The 26,098-nt window shown below is 43.5% G+C and overlaps 2 protein-coding genes across 7 annotated transcripts in view; one reads left to right on the plus strand and one right to left on the minus strand.

The window, feature by feature from the left end:
• The window catches only part of LOC118359206 (semaphorin-6B-like), a 150,629-nt gene extending 138,724 nt beyond the window's left edge, over positions 1 to 11,905 (plus strand). For all 5 annotated transcript variants that reach the window (XM_052480481.1, XM_052480482.1, XM_052480483.1 and 2 more), the window contains one exon: positions 6,284 to 11,905. In XM_052480481.1, the coding sequence (XP_052336441.1) occupies positions 6,284 to 7,158 (875 nt within the window). In that variant the 3' untranslated portion in view covers positions 7,159 to 11,905. The remainder of the gene's footprint in view (positions 1 to 6,283) is intronic.
• A 1,659-nt stretch (positions 11,906 to 13,564) lies between these two features.
• Positions 13,565 to 15,384, minus strand: LOC118371571 (G-protein coupled receptor 55-like). 2 transcript variants are annotated; one of them, XM_035757076.2, is made up of 3 exons: positions 14,976 to 15,384; positions 14,320 to 14,657; positions 13,565 to 14,188 (listed from the first exon to the last, which is right to left on the minus strand). In XM_035757076.2, the coding sequence occupies exons 2-3, from the start codon at positions 14,647 to 14,649 to the stop codon at positions 14,171 to 14,173; spliced, it is 348 nt and encodes a 115-aa protein (XP_035612969.1). In that variant the 5' UTR covers positions 14,650 to 14,657; positions 14,976 to 15,384; the 3' UTR covers positions 13,565 to 14,170. The 2 variants fall into 2 exon arrangements, with proteins under 2 accessions (XP_035612969.1, XP_035612968.1); XM_035757075.2 differs by having other exon boundaries at positions 13,565 to 14,657.
• Between the last annotated feature and the right edge of the window lie 10,714 nt (positions 15,385 to 26,098).

Raw genomic sequence — 26,098 nt, forward strand, 5'->3', positions numbered from 1 at the left:
TCTGTGTCTGTTCCTGTGTCTGTGTCTGTGTCTGTGTCTGTGTCTGTGTCTGTGTCTGTGTCTGTTTCTGTTTCTGTGTCTGTTCCTGTTCTTGTTCCTGTTCCTGTTCCTGTTTCTGTGTCTGTTTCTGTGTCTGTTTCTGTTCCTGTGTCTGTTTCTGTTCTGTGTTCCTGTTCTGTTCTGTTTCTGTGTCTGTTTCTGTGTCTGTTTCTGTTCCTGTGTCTGTTTCTGTGTCTGTTTCTGTTTCTGTGTCTGTTTCTGTGTCTGTTTCTGTGTCTGTGTCTGTTCTTGTTCCTGTTCCTGTGTCTGTTTCTGTGTCTGTTTCTGTTCCTGTGTCTGTTTCTGTGTCTGTGTCTGTTCTTGTTCCTGTTCCTGTTCCTGTGTCTGTTTCTGTGTCTGTGTCTGTGTCTGTTCTTGTTCCTGTTCCTGTTCCTGTGTCTGTTTCTGTGTCTGTTTCTGTTCCTGTGTCTGTTTCTGTGTCTGTTCCTGTTCCTGTTCCTGTTCCTGTTCCTGTGTCTGTTTCTGTGTCTGTTTCTGTTCCTGTGTCTGTTTCTGTGTCTGTTTCTGTTTCTGTTTCTGTGTCTGTGTCTGTGTCTGTTTCTGTGTCTGTTTCTGTGTCTGTGTCTGTTTCTGTGTCTGTTCCTGTGTCTGTGTCTGTTTCTGTGTCTGTGTCTGTTTCTGTTTCTGTTTCTGTTTCTGTTCCTGTTCCTGTTCCTGTTCCTGTTCCTGTTCCTGTTCCTGTTCCTGTTTCTGTTTCTGTTCCTGTTCCTGTTCCTGTTCCTGTTCCTGTTCCTGTTCCTGTGTCTGTTTCTGTTTCTGTTTCTGTTCCTGTTCCTGGGCCATTCTAAATGTAAACAAATGTTACATTTTTGTAAAGACTCGATTACATTTAAAGTTTATGTATGTGCAGATGTGCAGACTGAGGCAAGGAACAGAGCGTGAACTTTTTTTGCAACTTTCTCAAATCATCAATAGCCTATAGTCACATCATGCAGCCCATATACACTGTGTGTACATAACATTAGGGACATCTTCCTAATAATGAGTTGCACGGCCTTTTGCCCTCAGAGGAGCATCATTTCATTGGGGCATGCTTTCGACACTCTACAAGGAGTCGAACGCATTCCACAGAAATGCTGGCACATGTGGACTCCAATGCTTCCCACAGTTGTGTCAAGTTGGCTGGATGTCCTTTGGGTGGTGGAACATTATTGATCCACACTGGAAACTGTTGAACATGAAAAACCCAGCAGCATTGACGTTCTTGACACACTCAAACTAGTGCGCCTGGCACCTACCGCTTTCAAAGGCGCGTCATTCTTTTGTCTTGCCCATTCACCCTCTGAATGGCACTCAAACACAATCCATGCCTCAATTGTCTCAAGGCTTTTAATATCCTTCTTTAACCTGTCTTCTCCCCTTCATCTACACTGATTGAATTGGATTTAACAGGTGACATCAATAAGGGATCATAGCTTTCACCTGGATTCACCTGGTCAGTCTATGTTATGGAATGAGCAGGTGTTCTTAATGTTTTGTACACTCAGTGTATGTTATGGAATGAGCAGGTGTTCTTAATGTTTTGTACACTCAGTGTATGTTATGGAATGAGCAGGTGTTCCTAATATTTTGTACACTCAGTCTATGTTATGGAATGAGCAGGTGTTCCTAATATTTTGTACACTCCGTCTATGTTATGGAATGAGCAGGTGTTCCTAATATTTTGTATACTCAGTCTATGTTATGGAATGAGCAGGTGTTCCTAATATTTTGTACACTCAGTCTATGTTATGGAATGAGCAGGTGTTCCTAATATTTTGTACACTCAGTCTATGTTATGGAATGAGCAGGTGTTCCTAATATTTTGTACACTCAGTCTATGTTATGGAATGAGCAGGTGTTCCTAATATTTTAGTACACTCAGTGTATGTTTGGATTTCTAAGACATTCCAAGGTTTGTATCATTCACAAATAACTCTAAATCCCAGCATACAGTATTATCACTTTTGCGCTCAACATACAGTAGCCACTTCATATGCTTACTCACTCCGGAATGGGAAAAATATCCATTATATTTTATTCAGATAAGTTCAAATATATTCTTCTTACTATAAAATCATATAAAATAATGTCACGGGACTTATAAGCATATCTTGTCAACTAAATGAACAAGCCTACAGCCTATATCATGGTGCATAGCCAGATAACATACAGAAGGTCAACTCATATTCTGTTCTTCTGAAATACATTTCCTTCATATTACAATGTTTATTTAGACCTGCCTAAAATAAATAATGGATTGGTGTATATTCAATTAATTTACTAGACTTTTTAAAATTCCAAAGGTGTGTATCAGCAGCTTATATGTGTGGAGGCGTGGAGATGCTAAACATGTTTATGTTAATAAATGGTCAATTATTGTGAGACCTGCAGTCTTTTGCTTGACAATAACTGGCTGACAAAATTTCATGACCACCAAGTATGAACATTTCCAGATGTGAATGAAATGATGGTCCAACGTTGTTTAGAGAGCCATCAAGGCTTGTGGTTTTTAGGAATTCCCAAACCCAAGAACCAATTCATTACCTTATTGTGTTATTCCTAAACCAGAGGCCTCAGTAAATAATACGAGAGCAGTTGCTGCCTGGCTGCCACTGAACATTGAGGAGCACAGTACTTTCCAGAGTTATGTAATAGATACTGCCCGTGAATCCAAGTTGAATATTGTCCCGAAAAGGGAAAATAAATAGTGCATGAATCAGGGATATAGGCTGGCCAAGTGGTGATGCCAACAATGTGTTTATCTCTGCCTAAGGAGAGAGAGAGAGAGAGAGAGAGAGAGAGAGAGAGAGAGAGAGAGAGAGAGAGAGAGAGAGAGAGAGAGAGAGAGAGAGAGAGAGAGAGAGAGAGAGAGAGAGAGAGAGAGAGAGAGAGAGAGAGAGAGAGAGAGAGAGAGAGAGAGAGAGAGAGAGAGAGAGAGAGAGAGAGAGAGAGAGAGAGAGAGAGAGAGAGAGAGAGAGAGAGAGAGAGAGAGAGAGAGAGAGAGAGAGAGAGAGAGAGAGACAATTAGCAAATGCCAGATTCAATATAAATATCACAGAATATGGGTGTTTAGCCGAACACACAAACTCAATGGTAGGGACTGTGCTTAGCCAGCAGAACTATGAGTTCCCTATGTGACAGTTAGAGGGAAGGAAAGAGAAGAAAGAAATAGGAGGGAAAATCAGTCACGTTAATATGAAACCAAAAACACATACATCCACATTTACTATTTAGTATTTATTAGGATCCCTATTAGCTGTTGCCAAGGCAGCAGCTACTCTTCCTGGAGTCCAAATGAATAAAACAATTACATCACAACAAAACAATAGTCTACATCATAAATAAAACAGTACATAATACAAGACATTGTTACATTATTACTCTATTATTACAAATGTATAATATACAATTTACAATACTACAATAATACTATCTATATTGTGGATTTGAGTTTTTTATTTTAGTTTATTAATTCAACCATTTAAAAAAAAACAGGCACACGTAAAACTTGAAAAAGCCATACTGTACATGACTTAAATCATGGAGGATAACACACAAACTCTGGGACTTTCCTTTGTGGTCCTCTTGAAACAAGATGGTTAGGCAAGATCCAACACGGCTGAACACAGTATGGCACTGAGATAATAAAACGTACAAACAAAGAAGAAGAACATCTATCTCATCATTGCAGTGACATCATAGGGGTCATTCATATGGGCACAGAGGACATCAAACTGTTTTTTACTTTATATTTAAAGCTCCCTAGATAGGACGTAATTTCATGGGCAGAGGCAACTCATTCCACTCTGAGGCTCCAGTATACAAAAGGGTACCTTTCCCAGCATTCCTCCTGAACATGTATAAGAACACATTAGCAACATCTGGTGCTGTGATTGTGTGCATCCCAAACATGGGGAAAGTAATCACTTAAATATCTGGGTGCAGAACCATAAAAACTCCTATAACCCAAACTCAGTCTAATCTGGGACACCCTATCTTCAACAGGCAGCCATGTGAGTATGTGGACTCATCTTCAATACTACCCTGATTAGCTTATTCTGGGCTATCTGGAGCTTCCCCTTCATAAGCTTAGATAAGCTCCAAAACCAGGAAGTACTCGCGTAGTCAAAATGGCATTGAATGAGGACAGTGGCTAGCACTCTCATGGAGTCCTTATCAAACAGCTTGGACTTTCTAGACAAAAACGTAGTCCTGGCATTAACCTTCCCTAGCACTTTAGTGGCCATGCTCATACCTTACAAACTTCCATCAAGGATGCATCCCAGGTAGCTAACAGAGGTTTTAGTAGTCAGCACCTCACCCCCTAACTCCACTCTGATTTCAGAGGACCTACACATTTTAGGTCTGGACCCCAAAATAATTGCTTCAGTTTTCCCTAAATGCAGAGATAGCTTATTATCTCCAAGCCATTTGCTAATGTTAGTAAGCTCTGTGCTAATTATGCTCTACAACATAGTTTTCCTATTGTGAGACACCAGAAGTGTATAGTCATTTGCATGAATGAAAAGACGGCAAGAACCAGCATCTTTCATATCGTATATATACAGAACAATAGAGGCCCAAGCACACTCCCCTGGTTGTCCAATCTATGTCCAAAGTTGAAGATGGAAGAGACACACAGCACATAATTCACTCACTGTAACTATGCTACCCAGCCATGCTCCATGTAACTCCAGGCTCTATTGGATAAGTGATAAAACACTAATTAGAGTAGAAAAGGACATTGATTGACCAAGATAGCATCTTGATTAGTACTAAATCATTTTCACTGTGGCCTGTTGAGTGGCCCCTTCTATTGTTGTGGTGTTTAATATAGGCCGTCGCCATTCCCCTGCCTCGTGTCAACGCATGGAGAATAATACTCTGTCTCGCCAAGCCCCAAAACCCAGTCATTAACTACTAGGTAGTTTCTTCTACCTGCTCCTAATTCTTGCCATTTGTCTCCATTAAAATAAATGAGTCCGACGATAACGTTATGTTAGTTTAAAGTAGACCGCTGCTCCTTGCATTTTGGAATGTTCTTTCTCTTTTTTCTGTCCAGGGTGAATAATATATAATAATAATATAATAATAATGAATAAGTGACTCTCAACATCGATTAATGACATCTATCTATTTCCTGTGGGGCCCGCTTTTATTTATCTGGTCCTCTCCTCTCCCAGACACACGCATCATCATCCCTTTGCTGTTGGAGTCATTTAAGAAACATTTACTGTGTTTATCTGGAGCCTCAGTAGTCTGCTGTAGGCCTCTTTCCCTTCCCTTCCCTCCCCTTTCCTTCCCTTCCCTTCCCTTCTCTCTCTGTCTCTCTCTTTTTTCCCACATTTCTTCCTCTGGCTGGGAGTAAAGCTCTTTGTTTTCTATTGGTGTTGTCCCTGGTGCTTGCACTGCAAAGAACACGTTTTCTCCTGACATGTTCTTAATTGATCCATGGCAGCAGCTTTGTGCTCTCCTGTTTTTCACTGCTTTAATAATTCATATATTCCGTTCTCCAGAGGAGCTTCTCTCATGTTCTTTGGGGGAAAAGAAACATATTGTCTTAGGCCTTTTTTCAGATGTGCTGTCAGTGATTGTAAACATTGTGAATCATTTCTCATACCGTTAGAAGAAATAACTTTGTGAAGTTCATGTGTAAATACAGTAAGGAACTTAAAGCAATTATTCACTATTAATTCCAGAGTGTACAGACATTCTTCCGCTGCAAAATTAATGTTCCGCATCGCTTCGGGGTTGGGAGATATTCTCAATCAGGAAGACAGTTATTATAGCCATTAAAATAACCATCCACTTTAGGTAATGAACACAATTAGCCGTTACACCAATAGCATACCTTTGCAGGAGAGCATTCCTCCCCACCCACTGAGGCACAGATAAATAGGCCACTTTGTCAAGCTGTAAACTCCCACATGTTTACTAAGGCCAGGGCAGAGATGCTTTGTCTAGCGACTTTAGAACACTAAGGAAGGCTAAAAACAGAAATAGATGGTTGTTTTATAATGTATATTTCTTTTCAACATCCATTGTCCTACAAGAGTGTCTGAACACTCTCACATATCCACTGTATCCAATTACTTACTGACATCCTTTACTGTCTGTCTGTCTGTCTGTCTGTCTGTCTGTCTGTCTGTCTGTCTGTCTGTCTGTCTGTCTGTCTGTCTGTCTGTCTGTCTGTCTGTCTGTCTGTCTGTCTTTCTTTCTTTCTTTCTCTGTGTGTCTGTAGGTCTTCTTCAGGAGTCTTTCATTGACGAACCAGACGGTCTGGTATCCATCAACCTGCTGGTCGTGTCTGCAGTCTCAGCCTTTGCCACAGGGGCGGTGCTGTCTGGCCTGGCTGTCTGCTGGATCATGAGTCATCGCCACCGCCACCGCACGCGAGGGACAGGAGCCAACAATAGGAGCCGTAAAGGGGACAAAGAGCAGAACATGCTAGGTCAGGTCCGGAGTGGCTCGGTGATGAGTGTTACCCGTACCAGTGGCAGCGAGAGGACCCGGTCACATTCCCAGGCAGACAACCCATTCGTAACGCCCAATGGCTGGCCTAAAGGAGAGATAGACCCAGGCCTACCTACTCCAGAACAGACTCCCCTGCAGCAGAAACGGCCTCCACCCAGTATGCGGCTCCCAGACGGAGACTGGGACCAGAGTCAGACCTTCCTCAACTCAGTGGGCATGCCCTGCCCAGCCAACTCAGTCATCTACCTGAGCTCCAAGTTCCTGCAGGAGAGAGGGGGCAGGCACGAGGACCCAGGGAACGTGGGGCCCCCCAACACGGAGAGAACACGTTACCTGGTCCTGGCCAACCACCGGGAGCCCCACGGAGGACAACCCAGGACCACCCTGAGGAACTCTGCGGGCGAGTACAACTATCCAGCCACACCGCAGGACTCCCCAGACCGCAGGAGGGTGGTCTCAGCCCCCAGCAACCAGATGGACTTTGGGGATCCCCCCCGCTGGACCCATGAGGGGCTCAACTATAACAGCAACAACGGAGTGCCCTACCACTCCCAGCGCCCGGGCCTGATCCGGGCCAACCACCACGGCCTGATCCGGCTTCAATCACCTGATGGGAAAGAGTGTGGGCGAGAATACCCATAGTGGCCAGTGAGAAGAAGAGTGCCATGAACCCCCCTCTCTGAAACCCATTTCCCCTCAGACTCTCCCATCCCAAATCCTGCCCTGTCTGTTCTCTCTCACTGTCATTCAATGTTCTGACATCCCCTGGCGCGTAGCCTGGCTGCCTGACTGACTGACGGAAGAGACTGGGCCACCAGAATCCAGCAGCTTAGAGAGAGAAAGAAAGAGAGAGAGTTAAAGAGAGGAGGTTATTCTCCTCATGGCTACTGCTCTGCTCTCGCCCTGAGAGGTGCACCCCTCTGCTCCGTAAGTGGTTTAACCTGTGGAGCTGGGGCTGGACACAATGAGACCAATCTCAAGGACTAGTAAGCGGTGCAAGGGAAGGAACATTTTGTGAAAAAGGAATTTAAAAAACGGACAACCGCTTCACTGATAATTTAGCATTCAGCTTCAGTGGGGAAAGGTCTCCTTCTACTATCTTGTGCTCTGCAAGTCATTCATGTTGTGTGACATTTTAATTTCTGCTTTACTTTTGTGCCAGCATCCAGGAGACAACCATGTGTTTGTCCTTGGTTTTCAGGCCAACTCTATCACTCAGCTCTATCCGTCAGCTTGAGTTTGGTAGGTATTAGCAATGCCAGAGAACACTGAATCACACATTAAAGGAGAGGCTTCCTGTCTTAATGTGAGCATACAACACACTGGAGCTTCTTATAGGAATAAGCTTGATAATGATGTCAACGATTATTCCCATTGTGTTAACAATCATGGAAAAAACACACATTTCTAGTGTTTCTGAAGCTCTATTAAGTGTTTATAAATCAGACCGTGTAATGATTATATCCCCACCCAAGTCTTCAGCCCAGAACTATCAACGACAGCACTGGACTTGAACATGTCAAAAACCAGGAGGGAGGAGATATGAAGATGGTACCCCTTCTCATTTGATAAAAAGTGGAGGGAACAAGGAAAGAGGGCAGAGAATGGTATGAGAACTCCCTCCCCCTCCCTCTCTCCTTCTCTGTCTCCCTCTCCCTGGATCTGTGTGACCTGACCTGAAGCCTAGGCTGCCCGACCTGTTGGAGAGGAGAACACACAGCCCATGTAGGGGAATGTGAGCATGGCTGTGGGAGATAGCGGGTCCTGGACCCTGCCACTGCAGAGTTCCATTCAGGCTCCTCTCCCTGACACTGAGTCTCTTTGTGTCCTGGAGCAGGAGGAGATGGCTACAACAAATAGCGGTTAAGAGTCAGGCCAGGCAGGACAAACCCAGCTTCCTAGCCCAGTGGAATATCAATGAGGAAAACAGCACTCCCCTGCCCGTCCCTCTGGCCCCCTCACATACACCGTTTGGGACTGGGGCTGAGACCAGGCAGGTGGTGGGCGCACGGATGGGTCGATAAGGCTGGGACCAGGCAGGGTGGTGGGCCCACGGATGGGTCGATAGGGCTGGGACCAGGCAGGGTGTTGGGCCCATGGATGGGTCGATAAGGCTGGGACCAGGCAGGGTGGTGGGCCCACGGATGGGTCAATAGGACTGGGGCTGGGACCAGGCAGGGTGGTGGGCCCACGGATGGGTTGATAGGACTGGGGCTGGGACCAGGCAGGGTGGTGGGCCCACGGATGGGTCGATAGGGCTGGGCCTGTCAGACTGGAATCATTCAGACTGCAGATCACTATATCCCTGCCTTTCAGCGTCTCCCACTAGATCTCTGGCCCAGCCGCCATTATCAATCCCCAAACATTTACAAATCAGTATAAACTGCATCACTGCGATGGGCATGTTGCCGGGTGGCAACATGCTTGGGGGCGCATAGACTGGCTTCATTAGTGGGTCTGTGGGCTGGGAGGAGCAGAGGAGTAGAGCAGGAGAGAGATGTACTGAGGCTGGAGGGGCATAGGAGGAGCAGGGGCTGGGCTTTGTATGACTGGCAGAGAGTGGAGGTAGAGAAACACAGCAGCACCAGTGCACACATGTAGATATGTACAGGGCTTAAATACCCAGGTATGCTGACCTGCAGGGGGAGCAGATGGCGAGGAAACCTGGCCTGTATAGAGCCAGCTGTGTGGTGGGCTGAGGAGAGGAGCCAGGCTGGGCGGTGGGTTTGTTTGTCTTAATGTGAAGGGCTAACCCACTGAGGTAGAATACTAAACGAGATTAATGTAGTGTAAGCACATGATCTAGCTGGGTAGAAATGCCAACACATGGCTGGGTTCAGGGAAACAGCTCAACAACTGAACAAGTGTGTGTGTGTGTGTGTGTGTGTGTGTGTGTGTGTGTGTGTGTGTGTGTGTGTGTGTGTGTGTGTGTGTGTGTGTGTGTGTGTGTGTGTGTGTGTGTGTGTGTGTGTGTGTGTGTGTGTGTGTGTGTGTGTGTGTTTGAGTGTGTGTGTTTTGAGTGTGTGTGTTTGAGTGAGTGTGTCTGTGCGTGTGTGTTTGAGTGCGTGGGTGTTTGTTTCTGTACTTGTATTACAGTAGTAATGAGTGTTGCCATGAATGAGTAATGTAGTGGGCTGGGGAGAGGGGGGGTTATAGCATTAGCACAGTGAAGACATTCTTTACATATTCCATACTATAGTAGACAACCCCTCCTCCTCCCATCTCCATTGTAGCCCTGAGAGGAGTGTTGGTTGAGAATATGGGGCCTTGACAAAGTTTTGACCCCCTGTTGCACCCTCTCCTCTCTGTCACCCCGCTAGTTGCGTCCCCTAAGTGCAGTGTGTGATTGAGTCCTGCTCTGCCTGCCCAGCCAGCCGTGCTCCTGCCCCCTCTCTTACACTGTTTCACGAAACATGCTTGATTAGGCAAAGTACATCCCATCCCCTAATGGTGTGATGAGCCCCTGAGAAGATTACTACAGACACATCGAGAGGGAGACGAGCACCCACTCTCATCCCCAGACATCACCCCTGCATACACATACACATACACACTCTCACTCGCACACGTGCACACACACACACACACACACACACACACACACACACACACACACACACACACACACACACACACACACACACACACACACACAGCACCCTAACCAAATTCAGGATGTCATTTAATTACGATCCGCTGTCATCACCAGGCCAGGGAGGAGGGAGGCTTGTGGCTCAGACCCAGAGATGTGGCTCAGACCCAGAGATGTGCTCTTTGGAAGAGCCACATGATAATATGATTCTCTTAGTCCCCCATGACTATACATGAAAGAATCTAGGGTTCCCCTTTCTATAGCGCTCCAGGCTTGCACACAGACGGGCACACACATATACACACACACACACACACACACACACACATACGTGTTTCTCACACACAATCAGCCTCTTCTTCTCTGCCCCATGATGTATAATCATGCTGTGTCCCTCTGCTGTTTAGCTTCTACAATCAAACAGAGGCAGTTTCTAAATGTGTCAACACCAGAATGAGAAATCTGGGTAATTTACTGTGAAGCGCTCCAAAATCTTTGCTCTTTGAAAATCAGATTTGAAATTATTTAACCGTTTTTTCATACATTAGCAATCCTCTGATGCAGTAAATTGTTTTCTTTGGCAGCCATTTCTTTCTGCTGGGAGATTTTTGTTTGGTTCTGTTTGATATGTAGCTCACACAGTGTCGCCCCCTCCCTCCCCCTCTCCCACATGACCCGATCTGTGTGTATAAATATCATGGACTGTGTGTGTGTGCCTGAGGCCATGCCATTGTCTGTTGTTGGCTCGTTTTCCTCGGTAACCCAGTGATTAGCTAATGGCCCCCGGCCAGAAACTGCCATGTCGGGATGGGACACCCTAGAAAGAGCCAAACCAAATAAGGAGACATGTAACCCAGTCTGCTGAGGAATTAACACAGGCAGCAGACATTTTATTCATCCAGCGAAACACATCGAAGGATAAGCACAAAAACGTTTGCATTTTTGTAAAGTTGTAGAGAACATTCTATTTAGTCCGCACTGATCATTCTTGTCATGTTTTCATTATTTTTCAATTTTTTTGTTTCTATGGTAATATTTGTTTGGGTTTTTGGGGTTTTGTTGTATTGGATTTTGATTTGCTCTCTGGTGTGTGAGTTTGATGATGATGATGATGATGATGATGAAGAAGATGATGATGATATTGATTAGGAGGAAGATAATGGTGATGATGATGATTAGGAGGAAGATGATGCTGATGATGACGATGTGTATGACGAAGAGGATGAGGATAATGATGATTCTGTACTGTGAACAGCATCTCAGTATTTGCTCCCACTCTGATGCCTGAGTCGTGTCTGAGAGGTGGAGAAGAGGAGAGGAGCTGGCAATACAGACTGGCGATCACAATGAAGTGAACTTTCCCACAAAGAGAACTTTCCCACTCGAGTCTCCTGCTACTGTGACAGTCCTGTGGCTCTCACCAGAGGCTATCTGTCCCTGCAGTGACCAGGGACACTGTCATTAAAAAACACCACGTGTCCCTGTGTGTACATAATCTCAATGCTTAAATGTAATTTAAGTGCAGTAGCTGCATGACACAGCCTCTGTGTGTACATATGTAGAGACATGTGAATTTGTACAGTACATGCAAGTGTGTGTGCTTGTGTCCGCAAATGTCCATCAGACAAACACATGCATGCACCCTCAAGCAACTGCACAAGACACACACACACACACACACACACCCTTCAGCAGTTGAACAACATTTCCACATCATCCTCAGCGCTGCCTGTCACTTAGCATGGAGACTTTGCTCTCTGTCAACTTTCTTATTCTAATAAACCACTCAGACATTGACCATCTATCTACCTGTGACAGTTTTTGCTCTGGTAATTACTTTTTCTTCTCCTCCTAAGGGGATGACAGTATTTATATAGGCAGTATATAACTAATTACTTGTCTGTGCTTCAACTTTATTTGTAAGATAGACATTTAGTTCTTTGCTATCAATTGAGTGTCAAATGCATTAGTACACTTCTGTTTAACCATGGTGTAGTTAGAAAATACCACCACTGTCCAACAGAGAGTGCTGTTTCTCCAACAATGGCCTGGGACAGTCGTAAAATAAGAACCATGCCTCTCCCTCTGCCATGGCAGTCCAGTGTGGTCCTCCGCTTTGCCATAATGAGTAATACCGCATTTGACTATTGTGAGCATTAACCATCCAAAAGCATCAGAATGAACAATATAAATTAACTCAAATGGTGTTTTTTTTCTCTCTCTCTCTCTCTCTCTCTCTCTCTCTCTCTCTCTCTCTCTCTCTCTCTCTCTCTCTCTCTCTCTCTCTCTCTGTGGGGAGTGTATAAGGCAGTAACACATCTGTTGACAGGTAAAGGGGTTTTGAGGCCTGTCAGTGCTTGATGGGTCCTCATAACTGGCAGTGAGGTGCTGGAGCCACGCACCCCTCCCTCACTCAGCCACCTCATCCCTTGCTGGTGTCACCTGTTTTCATACATTTTCAGAATCAATCAGCCGAGCCATGGGTACATTCATGTGATTAATCTAATTCATGAATGGATTGGACCAATGCCAGCCCAGCAGACACTGTCGGGTTGACTTATATCTAAGCTCACTGCAGGCTAACAGTGAGACACAGCCCTGTTATGTGTATTCAGATTCCAGCCACAACGTGTCTTTTGGCATTAATTACAGGGCTGAATTGTGTAAACATCCTGAATATAATATAAGACACAGGATGTAATTTGAGGGCCCTCTAGCCGACATATTCATCAGGCACCTCAGAGAGAGAGAAGGAGAAGGTAATTCTATTTAATGCTCTATCTGTTTGCTTTCAAGCACCAACACAGACACGGGGGCTGCCTACGCAGCACACAGACATACAGATCACACACACTCAAGCACAGAGGGCGCAAAGGACTGTCAAATTATACAATCACTATCAGTATGGACATTGATCAGGTCTCTATTTAACTACCACAGTCGTCTCCTGGGACAGAGACCATCCATATAACATTGCTCTCTACAATGTTGACCGTATATGATTTCTATAATAGGGCATTTCTATTCTGATTTTATAAGCCTTTTCAATATCAATTTTCCAAAACAAACACTGTCAATATTGATTATTCAATATAAACATTGTCAATATCTATCATCCAACAATGGGCGTTAGGTAGCCTAGTGGTTAGAGTGTTGTGACAGTAACTAAATGGTTGCTAGATCAAATCCTTAAGGTAAAAATCTGTTCTGGCCCTGAACAAAGCAGTTAACCCACTCTTTCTAGGCTGTCATTGTAAATAAGAATCTGTTCTTAACTGACTTGCCTGGTGAAATAATGGAAATGTACTGTATTTTAGCGTGAAGAACCGAGCAGGGTGTGATGACCAGCCTGAACACATGGGGGAGACATTAGCTTGCCAAAAAGTTAGGTCCAGAAAAGAAGCACATTTTACGCTACCTTTCAGTTGTTAGAAAAGACGACACCAGACACCTAGATAGGAGGAAAATATGTATAGAATTTATATATCGTATAACCATCAGAATATTTTTATGATACTTCAAGTGACAGCATTCACTAGGCCAAAACAGAATATAGAGTAGCTAAAAATTCCTCTCCATTCCTACCTATACAGTTCTAGAGAGAGCAGTTCTCTCTGAAGAGGCTTCTTGGTTCTCTCTTTTGTTAACCTCCCTGGAATCAGTTCCTTGCGGAACTCCTTCACTAAGAAGAAATATCCAATAGCATCTAAACAGCAGCTTGTTGTGGCAATCCCTTCTGAGACATGATAGAAGTTACGCATTAAATTATACTGTTGGCAGTCAAGGGGGACTTTGGAAGCAACATAGAATTTCATGAAAAATGCAATATGGATAGGAGTGTAACAGATGAAAAAGACAACCAAATTGGCTGATATTATTCTAATACTTTTCCTGCTGTGCTTATGTGAGTGCGTGTCCTTGTAGGCCAGCAGAGTGCAGATCATCTGACATGAACAAAGCAGCATTATGAGAAGAGGAGCCACATATCCCAGTATCTCCAGAGTCACAATAAAGTCCAGTGGAAAGGGACGGGTGTCTTTCTCAAAGCAGGCCAGTCTGTGCTCAGGCCCATTGGGCTCCCTGAATATCACACATAGGAACACAATAGTCACCCATATCATCACACACACTACAACAGCCACTTGTTTTTTGGAGACACTTCTCCTGGAGAGGAAGGGAAACTGAATGGCAATGAATCTCTGGACACTTACAGCTGTAACAGTGAAGATGCTAGCGTACATGTTGGTGAAGTGGATCAGAACAAGAACAGCACAGAGGCCTGGAGGGTCCAGGGTGAAGAAGGTGTGGTAGATCCTGAAGGGCAAGAAGGTGATGAGGACACAGTCGGCCACGGCCAGGTTGAGCATGTAGATGTGTGTGTCTGTCCAGCTGGCTCTCTTCCGATAGAACATCCTCAGTGCAGAGAGATTCAGGACCAGACCCAGAACAAACACAGGGCTGTACACAACCCGCTGGAACAGCCGTACCTCCTCCGTCATGTTGAGGTTACAGAGGTGCTGTCCGTGTGAATGGTTGGACATCCTTCTCACTAAGATGAAGAGTATGAACATGATCATGATGTGTGTACTGATTACATCGAAAATGAGGAACATTACATTCTTATGAAGTTGGTAATGTCTTACTATTTCAAGTGTGTATTACTAAAAGTGAATCTACTAAAAGTTACAATCAGTTAGCAGCAATCAATTGCTGTTTTAGGGCTCAGAGGCTAATGTTTGTATAGTGACATACTGTACATCATCATTGTACCCATCATTGTGACACTTTTAACTTGGTCTATACATCCCAGTTCAATTGAACACACATCATTCTTTCTTTTGGTTTTGACAGTTTATAAATGTCTTACCTTAAATTGAGAGGAGCTCTGACAAAGGCAGTCTTTTTAATGTGATTGCCACCCACCAAGCCTGCAGATGTTTTTCACCTGTAAATGAAGTCTCCACTTTTACTTTCTACTTCTTCAAGCTGCATGAGAAGCTTGACATTTCTCCTTGACAACAGAAAAAGAAATCTGCCTTTGATAGGCTGCGGTCTATTTGCATTTCAAAGTGTAGAACTGGGAGTAACAGTTTGACACGATGACATTAAAGCGTAAAAACATCTCAACAATAAAGAGAGAACAGGAAAATAATCCTGCAGCAACATGAAATGTCAATTATTTTGTGGATAATAATTCATTCATATTTATGTACTGGTTTTGTAGGGGTTGATACATTCGAAAGGGCAAATCAAGTCTGACGTTTTAAAGTGGAAATTACAGAAATTTTAGAAGCCTTTTTAAACCTTGAATACATTACATGTTTGCCTTTCCTGCTGTACAGGGCATTTCCTGCAATAACAAAGTGATCCAATTAAGACCCTACACTTGTATATGCTGCGTTATGCACGTACATGTCTATTTGCACGTTCTAAAACCACATACAGAGCCTTCAGAAAGTATTCACACCCTTTGATTTTTTCCACATTTTGTTGTGTTACAACCTGAATTCAAAATGGATTAAATTGAGATGTTGTGTCACTGGCCTACACACAATACCCCATAATGTCAAAGTGGAAATGCGTGTTTAGAAACATTTATAAATTAATACAAATGAAAAAGCTAAAATGTCTTGAGTCAATGAGTATTCAGCCCCTTTGTTATGGCAAACCTAAATAAATTCAGGAATAAAAATGTGCTTAACAAGTAGCATAAGTTGCATGGACTCACTATGTGTGCAGTAATACTGTTTAACATGATTTTTGAATAACTACTTCATCTCTGTACCCTACACATACAATTATTTGTAAGGTCACTCAGTCGAGCAGTGAATTTCAAACACAGATTCAACCACAAAGACCAGGGTTTCCCAATGCCTCGCAAAGAAGGGCACCTATTGATGGGTAAAAATAAAAAGCAGACATTGAATATCCCTTTGAACATGGTGAAGTTATTAATTACACTTTGGATGATGTATCAATGCACCCAGTCACTACAATGATACAGGTGTCCTTCCTAACGCAGTTGCCGGAGAGGAAGGAAACTGCTCCGCGATTTCACCATGAGGCCAGTTACAGAGTTTAAAAACAGTTACAGAGTTTAATGGCCATGATAGGAGAAAACTGAGGATGGATCAACAACGTCGTAGTTAAGCCACTATACTAACCTAAACGTCAGAGTGAAAAGAAGCAAGCCAGTACAGAATACAAATATTCCTAAACATCTATCCTGTTTGCAGTAAGGCACTAAAGTAAAACTGCAAAACGATGTGGCAAAGAAATATACTATATGTCCTGAATACAAAGCATTATGTTTGGGGCAAATCCAACACAACACATCACTAAGTACCACTCATATATTCATCTTTCAAGCATGGTGGTGTCGGCATCATGTTGTGGGTATGCCTTTCATTGGCAAGGACTATGGAGGTTTTTAGGATAAATATATACAAAATAGAGATAAGCACAGGCAAAATCCTGGAGGAAAACCTGGTTGTCTGCTTTCCAAATGTCCCTTTCAGCAGAACAATAACCTAAAACACAAAATATACTGTACACTGGAGTTGTTTACCAATATGACTTTGAATGTTCCTAAGTGGCCTAGTTACAGTTTGGACTTAAATCCGCTTGAAAATGTATGGTAAGACTTGAAAATGGCTGTCTAGCGATGATCAATAACCAACTTGATGGACCTTGAAGAATTTAAAAAATAATCATGTGCAAATGTTGTACAATCCAGGTGTGCAAAGCTCTTTGATACTTACACAGAAAAGACTCACAGCTGTAATCAAAGGTGATTATAACATGTATTGACTCAGGGGTGTGAATACTTATGTAAATGAGATATTTCTGTATTTCATTTTCGATAAATTTGCAATTGAATCAATTTTGAATTCAGACTAACACAACAAAATCTGGAAAAAGTTAAGGGGTATGAATACTTTCTGAAGGCACTGTAGGTCTACAGCTGTCCTTTGCTGATAAAGTTTCAGTTTCACTTGCACGGACACAAATTGTTTACTGCTATTCATCCCTCAATCATCTTGATAATTTGAAATGGTGAGATTTTGGTTAAAATCACTGATTAGCGCTCCCGAGAGGCGCAACGGTCTAAGGCACTGCATCTCAGTGCTAGAGGCATCACTACAGACCCTGGTGTGATTCCAGGCTGTATCACAACCGTCGTGATTGGGAGTCCCATAGTTTGGCGCACAATTGCCCCTGCGTCGTCCAAGTTACAGTTTGCCGCGTAAGCCGTCACTGTAAATAAGAATTTGTTCTTAACCGACTTGCATAGTTATTATATTATTTCAAATAAAATAGGCTTACTGTACCTTTCATAGAAAAGGACAGACAGAAAAGTACCAGACTGTTGATTTGAAACATAATCTTTTCATTGGGCATAGATACTTATCATTACTGGAGATACAGTATATGCACATATTATGTCCTGCTGTCTTGTTTTGACACTCTTTGTCCCTCTGTTACATGAGTTGTACTTCAACCTCTTATGTTGTACTGACAATGCTTGTCGCATGGGCGTCAAACAGACAAACATTTTGTGGTGAAAGGGCCCCGAGGGGAAGAAGAAAGCACGCTCCCTAAAAGAGGCTTTGACGGACTTCATCTTTGTTCTTTTCAGAGCCTTTCATCCCTCACCATTTCCAATTTTCAAAGAAAATGATTGTCCTCATTTTTACATCCAGCCACACTAAGGTGTTTATCTGTTATGTGACAAACTGTGCTTACTGGTAGCATCTGCCTTTGTCTGGCCGAGCAGGTTGGTGTGGAAACCAAGAATCGTCATGGAGACTGGGTTCAAAGGTCAGGTTATTTCAGAAGTGTGACACTGAGAGAGAAAATGGGAGAAAAAAGAGTCTGTTTCTGAAATGATTTGGAGCAAAGTTAGATTATTCAGTATCCTCGCAAGCGTAATGCTCATGAGGCCCACTTTGTTTGACATTTTTCCTGGATTCTTCTTATAATTTTGTGCTACCAACTCAAATGCATAGGCTGCAAACAATATTTTTCTGACCAGGTAGTTCTTTGTTTCAAGTAGATGTTCTCGACTGCTGCTGCCCAGCCCTTTCTGTTCCCGGTTTGTCTGGTTTACTGTACATCTGTCTTAATTCTATTCCAACTACACTCATTGATATTCATGGACACACACACATAATGACTCACTCACTCACAATATAGTTAATTAAAGAGCAGTGTTGTTGAGGCTGCTGTAAATGTATGTGTCAAGGCTTGTGAATAGCACTGAGTGCTGTTGTGTTGTAACCTAATGAGGGTTAGAGTAATTGAAAAGCAATCCCTTCCGATTCATCAGGATCATGAGATGTGGTGCACCACGGTTTCCACATAAGATGTAGGAAAGAACATTCAGAGGCCAAAGACTTTAAAGGGGGGAAAACTATTGTGAGAAACACTTCGTTTTTTTCAGAACTCAATCTTCCATTGATCAGTATTTGATTGAGTGTTTGCTGTTGTAAAGCATCCTCTCAGAAAAAAATATATAAAAATACAGACTTTCTGACATTTAGATTAATTCAGATAAAGTTTTAACCGGCGATAGCAAACACCCACATAGCAGATGTTTTGGTAGCGTCGGAGGTGGAACTGCATTGGAGCCGTCAAAACGGTGATCATTGAGGGAATTTGATTAATCTGGCCGGGGTGCCCGGGTTGGCGTGTTTTGCGCCGTGTGAAGGTTCATTGCATTTGTTTTGGAACAAAACAAAAGGAGTGAGCCATGTGCTCCATTCAAAGCCCAGGTGAAGTCAGCTCAAAACAAAAGGAGTGAGCCATGTGCTCCATTCAAAGCCCAGGTGAAGTCAGCTCAAAACAAAAGTGATGTCATAAGTGGAGTAGGCCTAATGAGTATGCTACTATGTTTTTACATGCAAAAGTGATTGCTTTGATGAAAAAGCTTTGTCTGCCAACCCATGAAAACTAGTTAGAAAATGCAAACATACAGTATATTTCATGGAAAGAGATGTCGTACAGTTGAAGTCGGAAGTCTACATACACCTTAGTCAAATACCTTTAAACTCAGTTTTTCACAATTCCTGACATTTAATCTTAGTAAAAATTCCCTGTTTCAGGTCAGTTAGGATCACTGCTTTATTTTAAGAATGTGAAATGTCAGAATAATAGTAGAGAGAATGATTTATTTCACCTTTTATTTGTTTCATCACATTCACAGTGGGTAAGAATGTTACATACACTCAATTAATATTTGGTAGCATTGCCTTTAAATTATTTAACTTGGGTCAAACGTTTCGGGTAGCCTTCCACAAGCTTCCCACAATAAGTTAGGTGAATTTTGACCCATTCCTCCTGACAAAGCTGGCGTAACGTATTATTATTATTATTATTATTATTATTTATTATTATTATTATATTAACTGAGTCAGGTTTGTAGGCCTCCTTGCTGGAACACACTTTTTCAGTTCTGCCCACAAATTCTCAATGGGATTGAGGTCAGGGCTTTGTGATGGCCATTCCAATACCTTGACTTTGTTATCCTTAAGCCATTTTGCCACAACTTTGGAAGTAAGCTTGAGGTCATTGTTCATTTGGAAGACCCATTTGCGACCAAGCTTGAACTTCCTTACTGAGGTCTTGAGATGTTGCTTCAATAAATCCACATCATTTTCTTCCCTCATGATGCCATCTATTTTGTGAAGTGCACCAGACCCTCCTGCAGCACAGCACCCCCTCAACATGATGCTGCCATCCCCGTGCTTCACGGTTGGGATGGTGTTCTTCGGCTTGCAAGCCTACCCCTTTATCCTAACATAATGATGGTCATTATGGCCAAACAGTTGAATTTTTGTTTCATCAGACCAGAGGACATTTCTCCAAAAAGTACGATCTTTGTCACCATGTGCAGTTGCAAACCGTAGTCCGGTTTTGGAGCAGTGGCTTCTTCCTTGCTGAGCGGCTTTCAGGTTATGTCTATATAGGACTCGTTTTCCTGTGGATATAGATACTTTTGTACCTGTTTCCTCCAGCATCTTCACAAGGTCCTTTGCTGTTGTTCTGGGATTGATTTGCACTTTTCGCACCAAAGTACGTTCATCTCTAGAAGACAGAACGCGTCTCCTTTCTGAGCAGTATAATAGCTGCGTGGTCCCATGGTGTTTATACTTGCATACTATTGTTTGTACAGATGAACGTGGTACCTTCAGGAGTTTGGAAATTGCTCCCAAGGATGAACCAGACTTGTGGAGGGCTACAATTTTTCTTCTGAGGTCTTGGCTGATTTCTTTTGATTTTCCCATGATGTCAAGCAAAGAAGCACTGAGTTTGAAGGTAGGCCTTGAAATGCATCCAGAGGTAATAATATATGCCATTTAGCAGACGCTTTTATCCAAAGCGACTTACAGTCATGTGTGCATACATTCTACGTATGGGTGGTCCCAGGAATCGAACCCACTACCCTGGCGTTACAAGCACCATGCTCTACCATGCTCTGGAGAGACATATCATCAATGATTGAAGAACCCCAACGGAGAGTCAGCAGAACAGGACTGCAGCCAGCCAGCAAGTTCATAGTCCCATCTTGTTGAGGTGTGAATCGGGGTCATTCTACCTGCATGCTCCTGAAGATCGTGTGAGGGAGCCTTGGCTCTCCTCCAAGGTAGTTTTATGAGCTGGCCTGTAGCACTGTTCAGTGTTAGCTGTCATTTCATTAAAAGCTACTCTCAGTGTCAGGTTACCACAGGGGTAAAAATGCCTGCTCATGATCCTCTGGTGTTCCTTAAAGGCGTTCACCAGAGGTCCGAATGATTATGCTAGCCTGGCCCCATTTCTGGGAAATTACAAATGAACATGACTCAAGTGTTTTGTCACAATAACATAACATGACATACAGTAGAGTGCAGAGGACGCTGGTGGGAGGAGCTATAGGAGGACAGACTCATTGTAATGGCTGGAATGGATTTAATGGAACAGAGTCAAACAGGTGGTTTCCATATGTTTGATGTGTTTGATACCCTTCTATTTATTGCATTCCAACCATTACATTAAACCCATCCTCATATAGCTCCTCCCACCAGCATGCTAGCAGATACCCATAGACTTCCAGTTATTGCACTAAAGCTAGTCAGCATTGGCTCGCTAAACTACCTCTAAAGCCTTGTTCACACTGCAGGCCTTAATGCTCAAATTAGTTTTGTTTTTCAAATCCGTTTTCGATTACTGGGGCGGCAGGGTAGCCTAGTGGTTAGAGTGTCGGACTAGTAACCGGAAGGTAGTTAACCCACTGTTCCTAGGCCATCATTGAAAATAAGAATTTTTTCTTAACTGACTTGCCTGGTTAAATAAAGTAAAAATAAAATACTGACTGTCCTGTCAAACATGTTACAAGTGACCAACTCAGATTTTTGTGTGTTCAGACAGCAGCCATTTGCTGACAAGGCTCCACTAGTTGTCATAATAACAATGGGTATGTGCAGTGGTGTGGGCTGATTGGTGGTGGTGCTTGTGCTTCCTCAGAAGTTATGTAGCATGCTAAGGTGACAACAATGCCTGACATGGGCATTTCCCAGTTGCTTTGAGTGTTCAAAATCACAGATCACAACACTTTTAAAGCCTCAAAAGATAACATGATACAACTTTTAAAACAAGTTATTTTTACCTATAGCAGTCAACTAGCTAGCTAGGTAGCTGTTTAGCTTTCCAGCACATTCACTAATTTGTTTGTAAACATTTAACAAGCTAGTTAGCTACCACATGTTCTTGTCAAACTGTCAACAGAGTAGCTAGCAAGCAACAAGATATGCTAAATAACAGTCTAAAAAACACTTGAGGGCAAACCTCCTACAAAGGTGATTTGAAATGTGACTTGAAATATCTGATTCCATGTGCTTTTTTAATGTTCAGGCTGCAGGAAAAAGAACAGATTCGAATCAGACATGCAAATAAATAGGATTTGAGTCACTTCAAACTGTCAATGTGAACAGGGCTTAACTTCCTTCATACAGGACACAGGCACATAAAAATGGTATCCACTAGTTCATCTGACTCTGGGGAAGTAGATAAAGGGCATCATTACCAGAATCCCGAAGTATCCATTTAAAGCAGCTTCTATTGATACACACCTAGAAGATAAAGAAAACATGTTTTATTTTCACATACACCAGATAGGTGGGGTGAAATGTGTGGTTATACAGGGTCAGTCATAATAGTACAGCACCCCTGAAGCAAATTAGGGTTAAGTGCCTTGCTCACGGGCACATCAACACATGTTTAACCTTGTCAGTTCAGGTATTCGAACCAGCAACCTTTCAATTTATATTTGTTTTTATTATGGATCCCCATTAGCTGTTGATAAGGCAGCAGCTACTCTTCCTGGGGGGTCCAGCAAAATGAAGTTAGTTTATACAATTTAAAAAACATTATAATACATAAACAGATTTCATAACCAACTGTGTGCCCTCAGGCCCCTACTCCACCACTACTACATATCTACAGTACAAAATCCATGTGTACGTGTGTGTATAGTGTGTATGTTATCATGTGAGTGTATGCATGTGTCTGTGCCTGTGTTTGTGTTGCTTCACAGTCCATAAATTTGATAATCTTGCCAAATAAAAAATCATTAAAGTAGTGAGCAATATCAGTTGGTTTTGTGATGAATGAGCCATCTGATTCAATGAATGATGGAGCTGAGTTTGCCTTTTTTCCCCAAATGTATTTTAATTGCTCCAATGCTTTTTACTATCATTCTTTATTTTTATTTTTTTATTTCACCTTTATTTAACCAGGTAGGCAAGTTGAGAACAAGTTCTCATTTGCAACTGCGACCTGGCCAAGATAAAGCATAGCAGTGTGAACAGACAACACAGAGTTACACATGGAGTAAACAATTAACAAGTCAATAACACAGTAGAAAAAGGGGGAGTCTATATACAATGTGTGCAAAAGGTAAGCGAATAATTACAATTTTGCAGATTAGCATTGGAGTGATAAATGATCAGATGGTCATGTACAGGTAGAGATATTGGTGTGCAAAAGAGCAGAAAAGTAAATAAATAAAAACAGTATAAAAACAGTATGGGAATGAGGTAGGTGAAAATGGGTGGGCTATTTACCAATAGACTATGTACAGCTGCAGCGATCGGTTAGCTGCTCAGATAGCTGATGTTTGAAGTTGGTGAGGGAGATAAAAGTCTCCAACTTCAGCGATTTTTGCAGTTCGTTCCAGTCACAGGCAGCAGAGTACTGGAACGAAAGGCGGCCAAATGAGGTGTTGGCTTTAGGGATGATCAGTGAGATACACCTGCTGGAGCGTGTGCTACGGATGGGTGTTGCCATCGTGACCAGTGAACTGAGATAAGGCGGAGCTTTACCTAGCATGGACTTGTAGATGACCTGGAGCCAGTGGGTCTGGCGACGAATATGTAGCGAGGGCCAGCCGACTAGAGCATACAAGTCACAGTGGTGGGTGGTATAAGGTGCTTTAGTGACAAAACGGATGGCACTGTGATAGACTGCATCCAGTTTGCTGAGTAGAGTGTTGGAAGCCATTTTGTAGATGACATCGCCGAAGTCGAGGATCGGTAGGATAGTCAGTTTTACTAGGGTAAGCTTGGCGGCGTGAGTGAAGGAGGCTTTGTTGCGGAATAGAAAGCCGACTCTTGATTTGATTTTCGATTGGAGATGTTTGATATGAGTCTGGAAGGAGAGTTTGCAGTCTAGCCAGACACCTAGGTACTTATAGATGTCCACATATTCAAGGTCGGAACCATCCAGGGTGGTGATGCTAGTCGGGCATGCGGGTGCAGGCAGCGATCGGTTGAAAAGCATGTATTTGGTTTTACTAGCGTTTAAGAGCAGTTGGAGGCCACGGAAGGAGTGTTGTATGGCATTGAAGCTCGTTTGGAGGTTAGATAGCACAGTGTCCAATTACGGGCCGAAAGTATATAGAATGGTGTCGTCTGCGTAGAGGTGGATCAGGGAATTGCCCGCAGCAAGAGCAACATCATTGATATATACAGAGAAAAGAGTCGGCCCGAGAATTGAACCCTGTGGCACCCCCATAGAGACTGCCAGAGGACCGGACAGCATGCCCTCCGATTTGACACACTGAACTCTGTCTGCAAAGTAATTGGTGAACCAGGCAAGGCAGTCATCCGAAAAACCGAGGCTACTGAGTCTGCCGATAAGAATATGGTGATTGACAGAGTCGAAGGCCTTGGCAAGGTCGATGAAGACGGCTGCACAGTACTGTCTTTTATCGATGGCGGTTATGATATCGTTTAGTACCTTGAGTGTGGCTGAGGTGCACCCATGACCGGCTCAGAAACCAGATTGCACAGCGGAGAAGGTACGGTGGGATTCGAGATGGTCAGTGACCTGTTTGTTGACTTGGCTTTCGAAGACCTTAGATAGGCAGGGCAGGATGGATATAGGTCTGTAACAGTTTGGGTCCAGGGTGTCTCCCCCTTTGAAGAGGGGGATGACTGCGGCAGCTTTCCAATCCTTGGGGATCTCAGACGATATGAAAGAGAGGTTGAACAGGCTGGTAATAGGGGTTGCGTCAATGGCGGCGGATAGTTTCAGAAATAGAGGGTCCAGATTGTCAAGCCCAGCTGATTTGTACAGGTCCAGGTTTTTGCAGCTCTTTCAGAACATCTGCTATCTGGATTTGAGTAAAGGAGAACCTGGAGAGGCTTGGGCGAGGAGCTGCGGGGGGGGTGGAGCTGTTGGCCGAGGTTGGAGTAGCCAGGCGGAAGGCATGGCCAGCCGTTGAGAAATGCTTATTGAAGTTTTCGATAATCATGGATTTATCGGTGGTGACCGTGTTACCTAGCCTCAGTGCAGTGGGCAGCTGGGAGGAGGTGCTCTTGTTCTCCATGGACTTCACAGTGTCCCAGAACTTTTTGGAGTTGGAGCTACAGGATGCAAACTTCTGCCTGAAGTAGCTGGCCTTAGCTTTCCTGACTGACTGCGTGTATTGGTTCCTGACTTCCCTGAACAGTTGCATATCGCTGGGACTATTCGATGCTATTGCAGTCCGCCACAGGATGTTTTTGTGCTGGTCGAGGGCAGTCAGGTCTGGAGTGAACCAAGGGCTGTATCTGTTCTTGCTTCTGCATTTTTTGAACGGAGCATGCTTATCTAAAATGGTGAGGAAGTTACTTTTAAAGAATGACCAGGCATCCTCAACTGACGGGATGAGGTCAATGTCCTTCCAGGATACCCGGGCCAGGTCGATTAGAAAGGCCTGCTCACAGAAGTCTTTTAGGGAGCGTTTGACAGTGATGAGGGGTGGTCGTTTGACTGCGGCTCCGTGGCGGATACAGGCAATGATGCAGTGATCTCTGAGATCCTGGTTGAAGACAGCGGAGGTGTATTTGGAGGGCCAGTTGGTCAGGATGACGTCTATGAGGGTACCCTTGTTTACGGAGTTAGGGTTGTACCTGGTGGGTTCCTTGATGATTTTTGTGAGATTGAGGGCATCTAGCTTAGATTGTAGGACTGCCGGGGTGTTAAGCATATCCCAGTTTAGGTCACCTAACAGAACAAACTCTGATGCTAGATGGGGGCGATCAATTCACAAATGGTGTCCAGGGCACAGCTGGGAGCTGAGGGGGGCGGTAGCAGGCGGCAACAGTGAGAGACTTATTTCTTGAGAGAGTCATTTTCAAAATTAGTAGTTCGAACTGTTTGGGTATGGACCTGGAAAGTATGACATTACTTTGCAGGCTATCTCTGCAGTAGACTGCAACTCCTCCCCCTTTGGCAGTTCTATCTTGACGGAAGATGTTATAGTTGGGTATGGAAATCTCTGAATTTTTGGTGGCCTTCCTGAGCCAGGATTCAGACACGGCAAGGACATCAGGGTTAGCAGAGTGTGCTAAAGCAATGAGTAAAACAAACTTAGGGAGGAGGCTTCTGATGTTGACATGCATGAAACCAAGGCTTTTTCGATCACAGAAGTCAACAAATGAGGGTGCCTGGGGACATGCAGGGCCTGGG

The sequence above is a fragment of the Oncorhynchus keta genome, chromosome 26 (assembly GCF_023373465.1).
Source record: "Oncorhynchus keta strain PuntledgeMale-10-30-2019 chromosome 26, Oket_V2, whole genome shotgun sequence".
Taxonomy (NCBI): domain Eukaryota; kingdom Metazoa; phylum Chordata; class Actinopteri; order Salmoniformes; family Salmonidae; genus Oncorhynchus; species Oncorhynchus keta.

Coding starts and splice junctions, on each gene's coding strand:
- LOC118371571 (XM_035757075.2), bottom strand. CDS start 14,649: ATGTCCAACCATTCACACGGACAGCACCTCTGTAACCTCAACATGACG.